Source organism: Diorhabda carinulata, chromosome 1 (genome assembly GCF_026250575.1).
Source record: "Diorhabda carinulata isolate Delta chromosome 1, icDioCari1.1, whole genome shotgun sequence".
NCBI lineage: Eukaryota > Metazoa > Arthropoda > Insecta > Coleoptera > Chrysomelidae > Diorhabda > Diorhabda carinulata.
In genome coordinates this window covers 38393506-38410852 of record NC_079460.1, presented here as the reverse complement: position 1 = coordinate 38410852, position 17347 = coordinate 38393506, and the positions used below count along the sequence as shown (strand labels likewise).

General features: G+C 31.8%; 1 protein-coding gene across 1 annotated transcript; it reads left to right on the top strand.

The window, feature by feature from the left end:
- Positions 1-12462: 12462 nt before the first annotated feature.
- LOC130895074 (uncharacterized) lies at positions 12463-15578 on the top strand. The gene is made up of 2 exons (XM_057802198.1): positions 12463-12798; positions 15522-15578. Exons 1-2 carry the CDS (start codon positions 12463-12465, stop codon positions 15576-15578), a joined length of 393 nt encoding a protein of 130 aa, XP_057658181.1.
- Positions 15579-17347: the final 1769 nt, after the last annotated feature.

The following is a 17347-nucleotide window of genomic DNA, read 5'->3' as shown; positions in this document are numbered from 1 at the left end:
ATAGGAAATTTTAGCTCAAGGATAAAGGAAGTGCATTTATATCAGACAATGTGTGTTTGTTGTACTCTAACTGACCTTTGCGAAGAATTTTTCCAAAAAATATACATAACATATATATAAGCTCAATTTAAAGTGAAATGTGAGCTGCTCCTCTATCTAATAACGTGTTTTTTTTAGCAACACATTTTTGCCGATAAAATAGATTTTTTTTATTATTCTATGTCAATACTACAAATTTTTCAAATAATCACACAAAATAGGAGACGAATTGTAATAAAGATACAGGAACAAAAACGTGGTTTATCAATTCATTCATAAAGACAAAATTATATTAATTATAGTTAACTCTAATAACTTGCTTTATTGTTTCGACCACGCCATCTGTGGGTAATAGCAATCGATAACATCAGGTTACATGTTCTGTAATTCCTGAAAATGTTTTTCAATGGCCGGTATTTCATGGTAAATTATTTAGTATTAGTAAATAGACTCCTGGAACTAATTTTTTAATGCAGTTGAATAGAAGCCGGGTAAACTTCCATCATTTCTATGATTTATTATAGATAATTAAGTTAAAATGAATAACTTTCAATATTTCTACAATCCCGCCATCTATTAATGAGTGACAGCGTACGGTTAAGTGAAGCTCTGTAATTTTCAAAAAGAACTTACAATAGATGGTAGTAGATGTTTCTTTTGAAATGAATTCCTGCTTTTCATGTGTTTTAATAAAAATCTGAAGGTAGGAAGTATATTGTAATATGTATTACAGAAAAAATGAATAACAATAGGTACAAACTGAAGAATGATTCTAGATTTGGGCACTGGGTCTGTCAGGTATTGTTTATCAATGATTTTTACATAAAGATAGAATTATTATTTAAAACATTATTATTTGAAAAAAATGTAATTAACATTGATAGTTATAAGAAAAGTTGTTTCTGTAATGTAGCGTTTAGTGAAAAGATAAATTCCCCTTACAACTGAAAGGTACTTTTCACATTGTGTCAATTTAAACAAACTACAATTTTCGACTGCAATCCAGAAGAAGTGATATTTATATTCAATATTATAACAAATTCGTTCTTATTGGTGAATAATAGAAATTGTAGAGAAGAGAACGTTTTCGCGTCTGTAGTCAATTTGAAAAGAGAAACTTTGAATTGGGACAGCCTTGTTTTGAATCACAAACTCGACTATTATGTAGATGAGTGAAATTTCGAATAAATGTGATTTTAATATACTAACTTATCTGAAAGTTTCAGTTTTTGTTACTCTAAGTAACCAACAGTAAGAAGAAAATTCTTTGTACCTACACAATGCCAGATAACGATAAATATTTAGTGAATTTTATTTTAGTTTTTTGTTGTTGTTTACAGTATCATTATGATTGTTTCTGACTGTATTGTATAAATGTTATACATTGCGTATTTAATGAGTACAAAACATTGCCCTCATTATATCGGTTGCCAATTTTATATAAAATGGCATTTTAATAATTTCGGGAACATTTATATAGAAATTTCTGATATTTCTTGACCTACTTGCAAAAATCAATACGTTAAGAAAAAGTACATTACATGCAGCTGGGATGCAGTAGTCAAAAAAGTGACTAGTGGAAATTGATCATTTAAAAAGTCTTATAGAAAGGACTGTTAAACCTCAGGCGAAATTTTAGCATCATCTGTTATTCAGTTTTTCGGGCGTTCTATTTTGAGGGTTTTCTAAATTTTGTGAAATATTAAACGAATAATATTTGTGAAATTAAACATTGTTCGAATGCTTTGAAAATGTTACAACGAATTTGAATGATTTATGAAATTTTAGTATAAAATGTGTACTGAAGTCAACAACATTTAAAAAATCCGTTTTTAGAGGATTTCCATCATTAAAAATTCGATAGTAGTATCCCTATTCATGAATGGGATGATTCGTTGACGTGAGTATAGTATTTCGGAAGGAATTTACTAGGACAATAGTAAATTTGTGAACGATAATCTAGTTCTAATTGAATACATCGTGATAAACTTGAAATTATGTCGTAAAAAACGATGTTTTACGTTAAATTATGGACATATTTTAGTGAAAACAAAAGGAATTGAAAGCATGTCTTGGCTAAAAGCACATGGTGATGAGGGTTAACTTTCTCTTACGAATTATTACGTAAAATAAAGGAGAGGTAAGTTACCGCAGTTATGTAACTTTCTAACATTTTGCTGAATTTTAGCTAAGTGATTCTATCCTACGAACAATCGTGACAAAATTGGATAAAGGATCGGGTTAAGCAACGGAAAACTTTTTTGTTTGCCCTAATTATAGCAGAAAGTTTTTAATAATATTATTGTAACTTTTTTTTAATTTCGAAGTTCAATCTCCATAAAACCTGAAAAACTAAGAAACAATATACAAACTCTTTACAAAAGGCGCAAAGTTTATTTATTATATTATGATTAGTAATTTGAAATTAAAAAGTACAATGAGCCAAAAAATGCAAAAGCTTATTGTACATCACGTACAAAGCAGGAATTTTGGGATAAAATTGTTAAGGGAAAAGTACATGAAATTAATCTTAAAAGACACAAATTTACGTGATTTCCATCATCTATTTCCATAGTTGAAATCGGATAAAGTTAGATTTATTTCGTACATGCGAATGGAGTTAAGAACTTATATTTTAGAAAAAATTGAAGTACTGTTAATATAGAATTGGAGGAACTGAAGATCGTCTAGTGCTTTGTTTGAGTTAAGCCTCATATCTATTTTGAAATTTAACTTGTTTAAGCTATACAATATTGGAATATAAGCATTTATATCTAAAAATACAACTTTTAAGTGGAAGGTAATCCAACTAACCAACTGCATAACAGATGTGTCTTACTAGGCTTACTGAGCGCTGGAAAAAATGATTCAAACATTCTTGTTTGCCGGGCGGAACTTGCAGCAAGCGCTTGCAAGTCTGAATTCTGAACAGATTTTGTCTTGCAGGTGCTTTTCTGCAGGTACCAGCAACCAGTCTTGTACGTTAACGCACCCTTAAGCTTTCCGTATAGCCTGTGCAAATCCTAAAGCTGTATGATTGTTGTTGGTTCTTAAATCCAGCCTATGCGTTTGAATTTTGAATAAAGTAAAATGACATTATGATAGCAAGCTATGAAATTGACATATGACGTTTCCAGTCAAAAAAAAAACATTGTTTGCCAAAGTTACATTGTTTAAAGGCTAGATGGCTGTAAACGATTGCTCTATCCTTATAGGTTAAATATAGGGATTTCATTGGCTACTACATCACTTTTAAGAATATTTAGTAGTTTAAATAATTATCCATAGTTGATAGCTGTTTAAGGGGATGAAAAAACTTTCCCTATATATGTTTATTGTCCACCAATCCTTGTTAATCTCACCATAGTTTGTACGGTCTTAGTTATAATTAATTTTTTATATCCACTGTATATTGAGCCAATTTAAGAGTGTATCTCAATCTGGACAACCTTTTTGTCTCGACGTCAATAAAGTGAAGTGGTTTTGTGCTGAGACCAGTTCAGATCGCCCGAAGATAATATTTAGCCGTAGAGCACAATCCGAATGTAATTGGTTGAGACATAATGAAGTGTAAAGTATAATAATTAGGCGTCATAATAACCTTCTCAGGAAAATACCGCAGACACGCCAGCTGTTGGTGCTGAACATTCCAACAGTGCATTTTGGATTGTATGTTTTAGCCCAGGAATTTAGGTACAAAAATTGATAGAATTACCGTTGGACACAGACACATAAGAAATTAAATGTTTAAAATAACTGATGTATTTTTGTTAAATGATAGAATAAACTCTTTACTAGTTGATGAGGCTAACATTTCAAGTTAGGTCAAAAACCAACCAACTAGAAAGAATTCAGGAACAATTTCTAACAATGAAACTTTTTTCCATCTTGTGGACATTGAATAGTGGTACCACTTTATGAGACGAGAATGAAGACTATACCAGTGCGATTCAGATCAGAAAAGCCAAGAAGAAAGGATGGACTGAGTCAGTACTACAACATCCAATGGTACTACTACAGACAGATAATTTTTATCGTCTGTGTTAAGTGCCAAAACCAAAATAGTATACTTGTAGGTATCTGAGAACTTCATGAAAAGAAACTAATTTAAAAGAGTCGAAGTTTCTTGGATACGATCACAAGAGAAGGAAAAGCATATTGTGAATCGTTTATTGAATCTCAAATTAGAGTTAAAGTAGGATCATTGATTATTCATGGACGTCTGATGAAGTACAATTTTTATTGGCAGTTAAATAATTACAACGTTACACATTCTGTTACATAAGCACAAATCACAAAATTTTACTGAAAACTATTTGACAATCTCTTTTTATTTCACAAATCAATTTATGGAATTGCGCTTGTCGGCTACCTATGTGGATTGTTATCGCGAAATAGCCGCTTGTTGGAAAATTACGCTAGCTCGTGGAAAATAAAAGTCTCTACTTCCCGAAGTAATTAGCTGAGACACAAGAAAAAAAGAATCTTGTTAATTTTTGAAAAAAGATCTTAATTACTCATTTGAACCGAACTAATTTTTTTTGCCGTTTTTGTACAAATAAGATCATCGTTTCTTAGGTTCGTTTTAAAAGGAGGATTTGTTCCTTTAAATTTGTCGTTGTCGAAAACCTCTTTATAATTAATTAGAGACTATGTTGGGATCAATTTAAAATTTCGCATCAGACGAAATTATCTGAACTGCAAGGAATAGTTGTTATTGGAATTTACGGAGATAAGTTCGATTTTGGTTTCGTTCATGAGAAAGAAAAAAGAATTGGCATGAAAGAATATCTGCCAAGAGCAGCAGAGTCTACGACTTCAGCTTTTGAATTAATTCGTGAATAGAAAGATTCTAGTAATAATGACTTTGTAAGTTATACATTTAAGCCTTTATTTGATTCGGAGAAATGAATTATTCTTCTATTCTTATTTCGACAAAGTGAGATACTCATATGGACAGACCAAAGTAATATTAGAACAGTCTAACAATATCATTACTCAAGAAACAAACTTTTAATTCTCGGAAACTTTCATTCTCACTGCAGTTTCCTGATTACAATTTCAAATTAAATTATTTCCCACAAAAATGAATTAAAGAAACTTCCTATAAAAACAAACAAAGCAACAATAATAAGAATAAATCATGAATGAGCAAAATAGTTCTTTTCATACAGAGCTATAGCGTAAAATGTATATGTATATATATTCTCTTTAAGGTTTACTTTTTCAGTTTCTTTTTTGTGCGTATTTTTCTATAGAAACTGTTTTAGTGGTGTCGTGATTCAATTTTTCGTTAAATTTGGCGAAAAACCCTCGCCAATTCTTGTAGTTTATAAAAGAAAGAGCGTATGAAAAACACGTGTGTTTAAATGGGCAAAGCGTTTCAAAGAGTAGCGTGAATCACTACAAAACGATCCACGTGAAGGAGCTACCGCTACCATTCGTACCGAAAAAATTGGGTGCATTCCATTAAGCGTTCACGGCGCCTTAAATACTCTTTTGGGCGTTCCACATAGCGACTACGATCGTTGTGGTCGTGCCGAGAATGTCACTCATGACGTCATGACTAATATTCATGACGATCCTTGTCAAGAGATGGGTCGAATTGAGCGTTGAAAGAAGTAGCGGGATTTTCAAAACTTTAGCAACGCAGATTGCAATCATGAGAATCTATCTTAATATTTCACTATCGTCACAAGAAATATTTTGATTTTATTTTAATATAAATCAGTTAATCACTCACAAATTATAACATAACTTCTTGGAGCTTTCGCTTTTTTTTCTGTTTTGCCATTTCTTAATATTTATCTCAACGCTTAAAACGCCTCGGAACACATTCCACTTCGGTTTACGATTATAACGCTATTGACTAAGGGAAACGGGAAAGATCGTGGTCGTGAACGTGATTGTCGTGAGTGCTTAGTAAAATGAACCCAGTCTCTGAACACAATGATCAGATCTGGCCGGCGCGTAATAATTAGTAAACTAAATTATCTGCTTATCGAATGTTTTCCTGTTCAACATATCCATACCTACTCCACAATGGAAAACGTGAAACATCAAATTTATATACCTGCTCACTTCATTCGACAAACAATGCACTTAGAACCACTCCAATTTAATCTTCTTTTTTGCTGAATTAAACGCAATATATCTCGCATCACTGTTTCTTTAGAGGAATATTATTACCTTATACTCAGATGCTCTTAACTCAAACCAAACTATACAATAAATTTACATATCGAGTCGGAAACTACAACTTGCATAAGATAACAAAAAAGAAATATTTTTGGTTGGATCCCATAGCAAATCTAGTGGCTAAAGAAGTTTAAACAACTTTGAACAAAAATGTTCTCGCCGCTAATGGATTATGTTTAGTGTGTTAATTGTAAAATTTAGGAAATAACAATCTTGTGGGTCTCAGTTCTCAATCTTTAAATCCCTTTAATACTATTTTCCTAAGTAATTTATTTCTATTTTGGATATCATCTAATGGAAAACATGGTTCTCAAAGAATTAGCTTTTAAGGTTTTGACTTTATTTCGATCTGAATATCTTAAAAATTTTAAATAAAGTTCCAAATCTCATTTTGAATGAATTTTTCAAGAAGCGGAAAGTAACCTATACGTTACAAAGTGCTCTTGATTCATTTCAAATTTACTCCAGAATATATTTGCTTTTGCAAAAAATTTCAAAGAAGTGAGCAACCCAAAGTCGCTATTCTGGAAATAATTGGTCAATTACCTCTTTAACTATTTTTAAAACGTTCCAGGAAAGTATTTTAGACGCTACGAAATTCACTGATTAAGATACAAGGTAAGTAAGTATTTAACCAGTTTTCTGTTTTAGTTGACAGTAATAATGTTTCAGTAAAATTAAGTATTAATCGCTTTAATGAAATTATAAGGAGTGAGAAAATCCTTTGGCAATATAAAAGCAATTCTTTAGTCTTATCTTCTTCCGCGCATCGCACACCTCCTGGATTAACAGTAAAGCATAACACCTATTACCATAGCCGTAGTATATGGTTTTTGAAACAAAAAATTGAGGTATTGATAGATTCTGTTAATATATTATGTATCGTAAGAAGCTAAACTAATTTCTATTGAAGTATTTACTTGGTATGATTCGAATATTTTCTAAATAAACACATTTTATAAATATGTATTATTCAAACACTACTTTCACTCTATACTCTTACAGATGATTAGTGATATGGAGTTTGTTCGAGTTGTTATTTGGCTCTCTCTATACTTATTTTTAGTATACCGTTTGTCATCGTTCATCTATTTGTTGCATCATCTCAACGCCTCAAATAATCACGTTAAAACTATTTCTGATTAAGGAGTTTTATGAAAGCAACAATGTTTATTGTTGTCTTCTCAATGCCTTTTCGCCTCATTGTCTTATACAAATATCACCTGATCATTTCAATATAATCGCTTATCTTCCTAAGGAATTTTTATCACAAAACTATTATTTGTTGTATAGCATTTAATTTTCAGTAAACTGAACTTATTAATATGCCTTTATTAAACCGTCCCGTGCCGACGCTCATGATTACCCTCAACTTTTTAACAGCTATAAAAAATAAAACTCATCACCAACCAAATCCGGTTGAAAATGCAATGCAAATGAACCTTGCACGTTAATTTTCACTCCTGTCTTATACCGTTATCTTGGATGAATATATACGTGCAAATTCGGATAGAATTTCAGCCAAATTTTCCTCTACTTTCCAGCGAAGGATGAACGTTTATAATGGTGTGAAGTGCAGAAAGTAGTAACTCCAGATTAAGGATGACCAACCACAACGGTTGAATGTAGAATACGCAACTCTTCTCAATTTTATAACGTTCGACAGATGTCTAGTCCACATTTTAAGTTATAGTAGTAATTATCAAAGAGTTTTACATTGGAATACGATTACTTTAAATTATGTTTAATACAGGTATTGTCGGCTTACAACCAAAGCTCAGTCAAACATTAAGATTTTTCACAAGTTGAGATGAAAGTTTAGATACAGCTATAAAATCAGATACTACTCGTTTGCTAGTGCCTTTTTCTTTTTTCTGAATATAAAAAACAGTAGTTTGTAATGAATATGCCCAGAGAATGTAATTATTTTCCCTTTTTCCGTACAAAGAAAAAGAGGACTACAATGTAGTAAAAACTATTGGAATTCTACTCTAAATCACTTTAAGAATCAGAAGTTTGTTTTTATTTATTACCATTAGCGTCTTGATTTCTTAATTACAGTGGAAATTCGATTAACCGGACTAATTGTAGGGATTCGGATAATCGAAAGTCCGGATAATCGAATGTATAACGAAAAGCGGTTTTTGTATATTAAAATAAATTTAATTAGTAATATTTACTAATAAATGATGATATCATTAATAAAAAATAATAATAATTTAATAATAGTATAGTTTGGTTCAAAATATTTGGTAATTGGCATTTGAAGTAAGCTACTTTTTCTCTTTATTGCTGCTGTATCACGAATTCGTTTCTGCCAAGGTAAACTCTGTTTGTTTTTCAAAACATTTGAGAATTGCTTCATCATGAGATGATCACACATCATTTTCCACGTCTATATTTTCTTCTATTTCATCTTCTTGCATTTCCTGCTGTTCATTTATCTGCAATATGTTTGAACTGTAATGCTTTTTCACAGAGTAAAGGGCCAGAAATCGGTTGCCCAGTTGATAGACAAAGCGTCTTCTAAAAGTTCGTTTTTCGGATTTTTCATCATTTTCCGATGTTTACTTCACTATCTAATTCTCTAATTTGCAGGTGTACAACAAAATTGAATCGGTATTCTTCCTAATCATCACTTATCGTGGATGTACCTACACCATACTCATCAGCTAACTTACGACCGGTTTCTCATTTTTTTAATGAATCAATAATATTTATTTTGTCTTTAAGCGATAACACGCTTTGACATTTTCAAATATTTAGACACGACACGCACATCAGCGTGGGGCGTATTCATTATGCTACTAACTAAAGTTCCCGAAATGGGTCCCTATGCCGGCCCTGTCCAACTACAATGGAATTTTAAAATTCGGTGAAGGCGCATATTTTTATTAATGGTGGAATTCTTTTGATTCCAAGTTTTTATAGAAAGCGGTTTCTTTTGAATAATTCCTAGGAAGGTTTATATATTTATTTGTTTTGTTTCTTTATGCTCTAGAAGTTTGGAGAATTCTATTTGTGGTACATAAAAAGTTTTTGTAGCGCGGTTTAGTTCAGTCTATAATAAATAGTCCTAGTGAACAGGTAATAAGCGAAGTAATCGAATAATTTAAATAAATTATTCAAGTTATATTTAAGTGATAGTTATAAGTGAATCATTATAAATAAATTAAGAACGTAAGGGACAGTGTTTATTAATTCACCTTACGAATAGAAATCATAAAAATAATTACAAAAATTACAATAATAAAATGAATATTTAAAATCGTTTTCAACATATGAATTACTCAAAAAAGGTCATAGAAATCAGGTGTAGGTAAAAGAGAGGAGGTAAACCGCTAGTTGTTCATTAGTTTTATGGAGAATGATGTATCGTTACTGTTGTACATTTTATACTGTGGATATTTTTATTAATGATATTGTTTTTACTTTGTACGCAAATATTTCATACATCTATAACATAAATAAAAATACTTGTATTGATATACGAGTATACTGTATTTTTATAAATTGAAACGAATTTGTATTGAATATATCACTAGATGTATTTTACATTTTTCATACAGTACATGAACAAAACAAAATAGTTACAAGCGTTTTACTAATGTATTAAAGCATTATTATATCAAATCATGGAATTCTACAGAATTTATTATTTACTGTAGATTCACAATTCCACATGGAAAACAGACAGTGAAGTTAACGATGCATTTATTTGTAAAATTTCCGATAAATAATGATTTGGTTCATCATTAACCACTTACGAATTTAATAAGAAGTACCAGATGAATAACAACTATTTCAACTGAACAACAACATGGATTGGTTCAATTTTTAGACAGAGTTTGTACATGCACATGCATTGTAGATAAAAAAAAAGATTTAAAAAAAGTCCTTTAATATATTCACCAAAGTACAAAATGTAATAATTGTTGAGTTTGTTGTGAGGAAGAGTAAAACATTATTATGACTTTACACATTACTTAGTTTTGTAGGCTTAAAAAAGATGATTTTTGGCAAGAAATTCATGAAATAACCTCTAGAATAATAAACCAAGCACATTATTACCAGTACTCAATGGTGCACGTCGAATTTTGATGGTAGATATAGAACTAATATACGAATATATTTAAAAGAACGATGATTTGCAGCTTTCTTCACAAGATCCGATGATTTTTTCATGATTAACATCCAAATATGGAAATACTACCATCTTTTGAATTTGACAAGCTTCTGGAGAAGTAGTAGTATAAAAACTTGGTTAATTGCCGTGGCTATTATTTAGCTAGTGACAAAATATTTACGGTCCTCCATGAATACTTTCCAAAAGTTTTCTGCTAGCAGATATACCTTTTGGCAATAAAAAATGTTCTCTCGTAAACTTTTTCACGAGTTCCATTATATAAGTTAAAAATTGATTACCCCAGAAATGTATTTCCGAAACATTTTTATTTAAAACTAGTTTCAAAAGCTCTATATCTAAAAATCTATATAGTTTATCTACTTCTAAATAAAATGGAAAGTAACCATTTAATGGCTAAACTAATATACTTTCATTTGGTTATGTGTTTTGCTATTTCAAGTGGAACTTTAAGATTTCAATCTACGCCAAAAATCACGCGTGTTATAGAGAATTTTCACAATTATTTGTCGGAAGTAATTATAAAATTCTTCACTTCACTATAATAGGGGTCAACGCAATCAATGAGGATATAGTACGGATGATGCTGAAGTAAAAGTGGTTTTTGGAAGGATCAATGTCAAATCAAACAATTTTCCGCAGGATACCCTGGTGGCCTGATAACTATATTAGAGAAACTTTATTTCTGTTAGCAATACTTTTTTAGTTTGCAATCTCACGCTAGCTTGAATGTGCACTCAATAGCTTTTAGAACCTTCAAGGTCTTTTGGATATCGGAGAAAATGTGAATGTGCTCATTAAAGAGGTAATCCTGAGCACATTTGTTTGTTACTAGAAACTCTAGCTGAAATATGGTGAGTGATTTTTCCATTGGTATGGAGAGCTTGTATTTTGATCCACAAACGCCCAATGCAGCTCCTTGCGCTAGCCTCGAACCAGCTGTATACCAGATAAATTTCGATGTTATGGAAAATTTTCATTGATCCATCATATTTTTAACAACAATTTCATTTCAATACTGGCTAAAATGGTAGTTGGAATTCCTAATATTATATATGTTCAAATAGTTTCCGTATTCAGTATGACTAGCCCCCACAGTTCCAAATAATCCAACTTATTATCAAATTATAAATTAAAATGTAAGAACACCTCACCAACTCATTGGGATACAGAGGAAGAACAGAAAATACATATTCACGAGGTAATGCTCTCAAAAAATGTGATTATAATTTTTTATAGTTGATTTAGGAGTTTCGGCTTTAGCACACATTCGTTTACGTTTCTCAGCATGAGAAAAGTCGTTGACTTTTTCAATTAAACTTTTCGCAAGATATCTGGAGTTTTCAACTTCTCCATCTCTCACAGAATTCTTTCTCGTCTTCTTTTTATATGGCAGAAACTAATTTGTTGAAACGCCAATCATGATTCGTCAGGAATATTCACTAAACATTCTGGATTTTAACGACTCAAATTTTCCAGTAATATCACGCAATACCTCTTGTCGGAACGATCTTGATGTACCTTGAAAAAATATACTTCAAGAAAAAGGAAAATTGATGAAAATATTTTTTTATTGAATTAATTAATTGAATGAGTCGGAAAGTCGAAGTTTGAGTCAGTTTGTTTTCAGTATATTTCCCAATCTATAAACAATTGTCTAGAAATTATAGGCAATAATTTAATAGGAATAGTATTTATTTCCAGCATAGTTTTTCTTGGTAGATGTAGGTTTAACAGTCACACAAAACATATACTAACAAGAACACCACAATTGGAGAACAGTATTCTAGACTTACAGGAGTACACTCCCTTCTTTGTCATACACGGTCAATATTATTGTACAACTCACAGTTCAATAAATTTGCGCAACCCACAGTTGAGTAGTCGTGCATCTTGGTTTGAGTGACAAGGTTTAGTTATCATGTATGATTTGGATACTGCAGCGTGTGTGGTAGTTGCATTGCTAACAAAACCGAAGTAGAGGAAGAAGCGGATATGGATGAAGGAATGGTTAAAAATTTGAAATGTGGTTTTTTAGTGTTGTGTTGCTTGCAGTAGTTAATGCAAATTACGAGGTCACTATGGTTGATGTAGGAATAAACGGACGGGTATCTGACGAAGGGGTCTTGAGATATACTGATTTCGGAAAGACTTTGTCTAATAAAAGGCTGAACTTACCACAACCTGCCATTTTGCCAAACAGTGACAAAAAATTACCATTTGTTTTCGTTGGAGACGAAGCTTTTGCACTAACCGGAAATTTCATGAAACCATTCAGCCAAACCGGCTTGACTTCAGATGAGGCAGTATTCAACTACCGACTAGCCCGTGCCAGGCGTATAGTTGAAAACGCGTTCGGGATTTTGGTCAGTCGATTTAGAGTTTTTCCAAGACCAATAACGGTAAATATTGAAAAGGTAAGCCCAATTGTATTAGCGTGCTGCTATTTACATAACTACCTAAGACTAAAAATTGGGCTAAATTGTCGACGGGTCCTGGAGAGACGTCGTTCAACCAGTTCCACTACAACTTATCCGTGGCCAGAATACATCGTACTATGCTAAATCTGTACGAGATGCCTATTGTGACTACTTCAATAATGAAGGTGAGGTTACTTGGCAATATAACTTTATATGAAACACATATTTACGTGGTGGTCTCATATCTAATAGGCTTCAAATGAAAGGCATTATAGCGAATAATTGTAAGCTATGGACAAAGTGTAGTCATTAATAAAGAGATTGTAATTAATTGTATACTTGCATAATACAGTTTGGAAATAAAAATATATTACTTACAAGAGATGTCTTTACTTCATTTTCTTCGCTCTCTTCCTCTATTGAATGGTACTAACAGACTCTGTAGGCTCTTCTAAATCATTCAAGAATTTCATTTCTTCAAAATACCACAACGTGGGCTCAACAATTTCATCAGTACCAGCACCACTTCTTTAAGAGTTTCTTATTCGCCTCAACTCTTTCCGAAAATTAGTTCGAAGAGAATTAATTTTCTTTACTAATGCTTTCCTGTCAGCATCAGGATATCTTTCATTGTACTTTTGCAGTAGTTGGCCGTACTGCTCGTTCTTCTTTGTTCTGTTGCTGTAGTCCTTGGACTTATTGTCCCACAAAGCCGGTAACCAACGGTACACTTCTATTACCTCTACTCAAAACTTCCTTCCTTCTTCTTGAAACATGTTCAATAATATTGTGTAATATAAAATATTGCACAATAATATTAACCGTGTATGGGGCCCTTAAGATACCTAAGTCCTGACTATATTGACTTTTTCTTTTGAGATTTCACAGGAGAATACGTATATTCTGTAGAAATGAAGGATATCATTTGTCGTCAGAGACAGAAATGGAATAGGTAAAAGATTCGAAGCAAGCATAGTTAATCTTCTTCGCAAAAACAGTGCCAAGTACTTAAGCAGATTAAAGATATCCTCAGAATTAAAAAAAAAACACAAACAATAAATAATTTTTGAGCAAAAACATTATATGAAAATAATTAATTTCCCGATTTTTGATACCTAGTATGATAAACAATGGCTCTTCATAGAAATGCTATAAGAAAAAAGTGGTTCAATCTATGATATGTCTATATAAATTAGTACTTAATAATGTGAATAAATCGGTGTGTTAGTTGTGGTCGAATGTAATGAAGTAAGAACATTTTACTACGGGTTTATGTAGTTTCCGCATTCAATTTTAATTTATGTTACATGTATACGAGAGTCGCTACTTATGTTATGAGATATGGCAACATTGATATGAATATATTCAATCTGACAATGTCACATCATAAAGTTTAACATTTTTCGGTGCTTCACAAGATGTTTCAAGATACTGACATGTAATGAATAATTGATCTACGTATATAACCGAGAACGAAATAGCCATCGACTGTATGGGTCTTTCAAGACGCCCATCCAAAGTTGTTTGCGCATGAAGCACTTTGAAGCAAATGGTTGCATATTTTTTGAAAAATCTGGACATGTCACCATCGTTGCATTAGGGCAACGTAGAATGCCACCCTTTGTTTGAGAGAAGTATCCGACAAAATCAGCGAGATCTCACTCATCATGTAAAAAAACGTTTTTGAACACTCAAAACATCGATTTGATGGGTCATCCACCGTACAGTCCTTGTTTGGCACCTAATGGTTTTTCTTGTATCCGCAGATAAAAAATAGTTTGCTAGGTCATCGTTTTTCTACACCCAAAAAACCATTTGATGCGATGAAATCACATTTTTTTGAGGTACCTTAATCGGTATGCTCGACAATTAGTTTGAACGCATGCAAAAGTGTATTGATGTTAATGGAGAATATTTTGAAAAACAATAAACTCATATACAATTATTAATTACTTAAGTAGCAGCACTTGTAATATAAATTTAGACATAACTAATGAATATACTCAATTTTCATAGAGTTTCGATTTTAAATGTGTTCATTTAAATTGCATAATCATGTACCAAATGACGTTATTCGTTTTCGGAAACAACTTAACTATGTCCGTTAATCTAAGATATTAGGTTGCAGATCCAATGTTACATCCTGATACATGTAACGACGAAACAATAGGTTAGCGGTAATACAGGAACAAAGCAAGCTCTTCCCCATTCGGTGTTCTGGAAAAGACAAAACCGTAAGCGCCGTAGCACAAAACGTTCTCATTGCCATTGTGACTTCATTTTAGCTGCGTCATTAGATATATCAGACTGTGCTCTATTTTCGTTCGTTTTGGAACTTTCATTGCATCTACCAAATTAATTTTTGTTCTCGACGAACGGTATGACGAAATTGCCACAGTAGATTTTATTTTATTACATTCTGTCGGTTGTACTTTCTGGATGAGGTTATATTGCGAATGCCGAACGCTGCATACTCTAATAGCCGTATATTGACTTCAGTTGAACTACATTCGTTTCTAGAGTATTGAATTAGGGCACTTTTTCAAGTTGTCAAATATAATATTTTCATTGCTTCGACATTGTAATGTGTAATATGGCACTATGATCATGCAGTTGCGTGTGAAGTTTGAACATGAAATGGTAAATCACGGAAGAAAAATATATAAAATAATGTAGGACTGGAAAAAATAAACATTTATTACTAAAATTTGGTTATCTAGCATTATATCCATGGAAAATTAAATGCTCAATGCTCAGAATTAGAAGTGATCCTTTAAATTAGTATTTGATTGGGTTGAAAAAAATTTATACCTACAATTATTTTGAGCAAATTGAAAAGCTTGATATAAATGGTTGTAGAAAATGGTACAAACACTACTAATTTTCGTTAAGTTTAGCATAAATTACTATAGGTAATTGATACTGCGGTACGGTATACAATATTGTATCTATTTCCTCTACAGTTCTCAGATGTATTCCATTGTTTTTATGCATAAACGATGTATCATTCACCCATATTATCTGTGAAATTCAATGAACTATTTTGAGCGTTAAAAATAGCAATTAAAAATCTCCCATTTGCTATTCAATTCCGCGAGTTTATTGATTGAAACTAAGTTGTCGGTTGAATAATGGTCAAATCGAATGTGTATAGCTTTGGGGACATTGAAATTTCCTGTTAAACCACAATTTTGATACAATCTGTTATCTGTTTTCTAAGAATAAAAAGTTTGAAAGGTTTTCTGTTTTAAATTAATGCTTTGTTTCCATCAAATCAATTACACTACTCAGTTTGATTTCATTTTGTTTGAACACGATGAACAATACATTGCCTTTAGCTGTATACCGTAAATGAGAATCGGTGATATAGAAGAGGGAGGCTGGCACAAAATTACGGGCAAATATATAGTGTGCCACGGCCGTAACTTTTTCTACACAATCGAAACATTTTACAAAGTAATATTGGATGCGGTGATAAATATTTAATACTGCCCTATTCATAATAATACGTTTTTAGATAATCCTGATACATATTAATTGTGGATATAGATCATCCACATAATGTTATGAATAATAATTAGTTGCTTAAGTACCAACTTTTGATTTGAGATTTTTTAACAAATCATTAATTAAATATATTATGTCAACGCTTACAAAAATGATAGGTTTCATACCAAGCTCTTGAAACAAAATGTAAACGTTAACCTCTTGAATATAAGTGGTAGTATGTAATGGAGGTCTTTTCGAACATATATATAATTCTGAATACACCACTACACCAGCACTCATAATTACACTGTCTGACGCGTGTTTCGATAAGGTAAACTTACCTTTAGTCTCTGAAGATGATAACTTGGTTATCGAAACGCGTTATAATTGTGAGTGTTGGTGTAGTGGTGGTGTAAACAGTGTATTCGGTATGAATATAACCAACGGTTCCAGAAATTTCAACTTAGTTATAAAATTTTTGTAATAAAATAGTTGAACCCGAAATATTCTGAGAATTATTTCATAAATTTAGAGAAGGCAATGTTGCGTACAGAAATAAATTACCGTTGAAATTATGCAGGAGGTGGGATCTGTGGGATTTGTGGGTAGGAATTTTGTATGTAAACTCGTACTCCTTCTAATACAATTTGATGTGTTCTTTTACATTTTAAATTAGTTTTGGTTTCTAAGTTTTCGTTGGAGCATCATGTATATTATTTATCTGCTATTATATCATTGCCAAATTAGATATTCGTTGGAGGACGTGTTGCAATGAGTGGAGTATATTGTGCCTAATTGAGTTACCCTTCAAATGATTTTTGTTAGAATTGAAAACTTAAAATAATAATCAAACGAAAAATGTTTTTGAATGTCTTGAAAATATATTGAAAAATGAAACTATAGATTTCAAATTATTATAACCTCACAAAATCGTGTACACGGCAGATATTGCGTTTGAACGTTTTGCTGCCTTTCCCTTTAACTTTTTTTATTTTGGTTCTATAGTATAATCTCTAATATATTAGATATAAAAATGATAGAATCAACATTCCGTCCA

Coding starts and splice junctions, on each gene's coding strand:
- LOC130895074 (XM_057802198.1), top strand. CDS start 12,463: ATGGTTGATGTAGGAATAAACGGACGGGTATCTGACGAAGGGGTCTTG. Junction 12,799..15,521: donor TAACGGTAAATATTGAAAAG/GTAAGCCCAATT, acceptor TTGGTTATCTAG/CATTATATCCATGGAAAATT.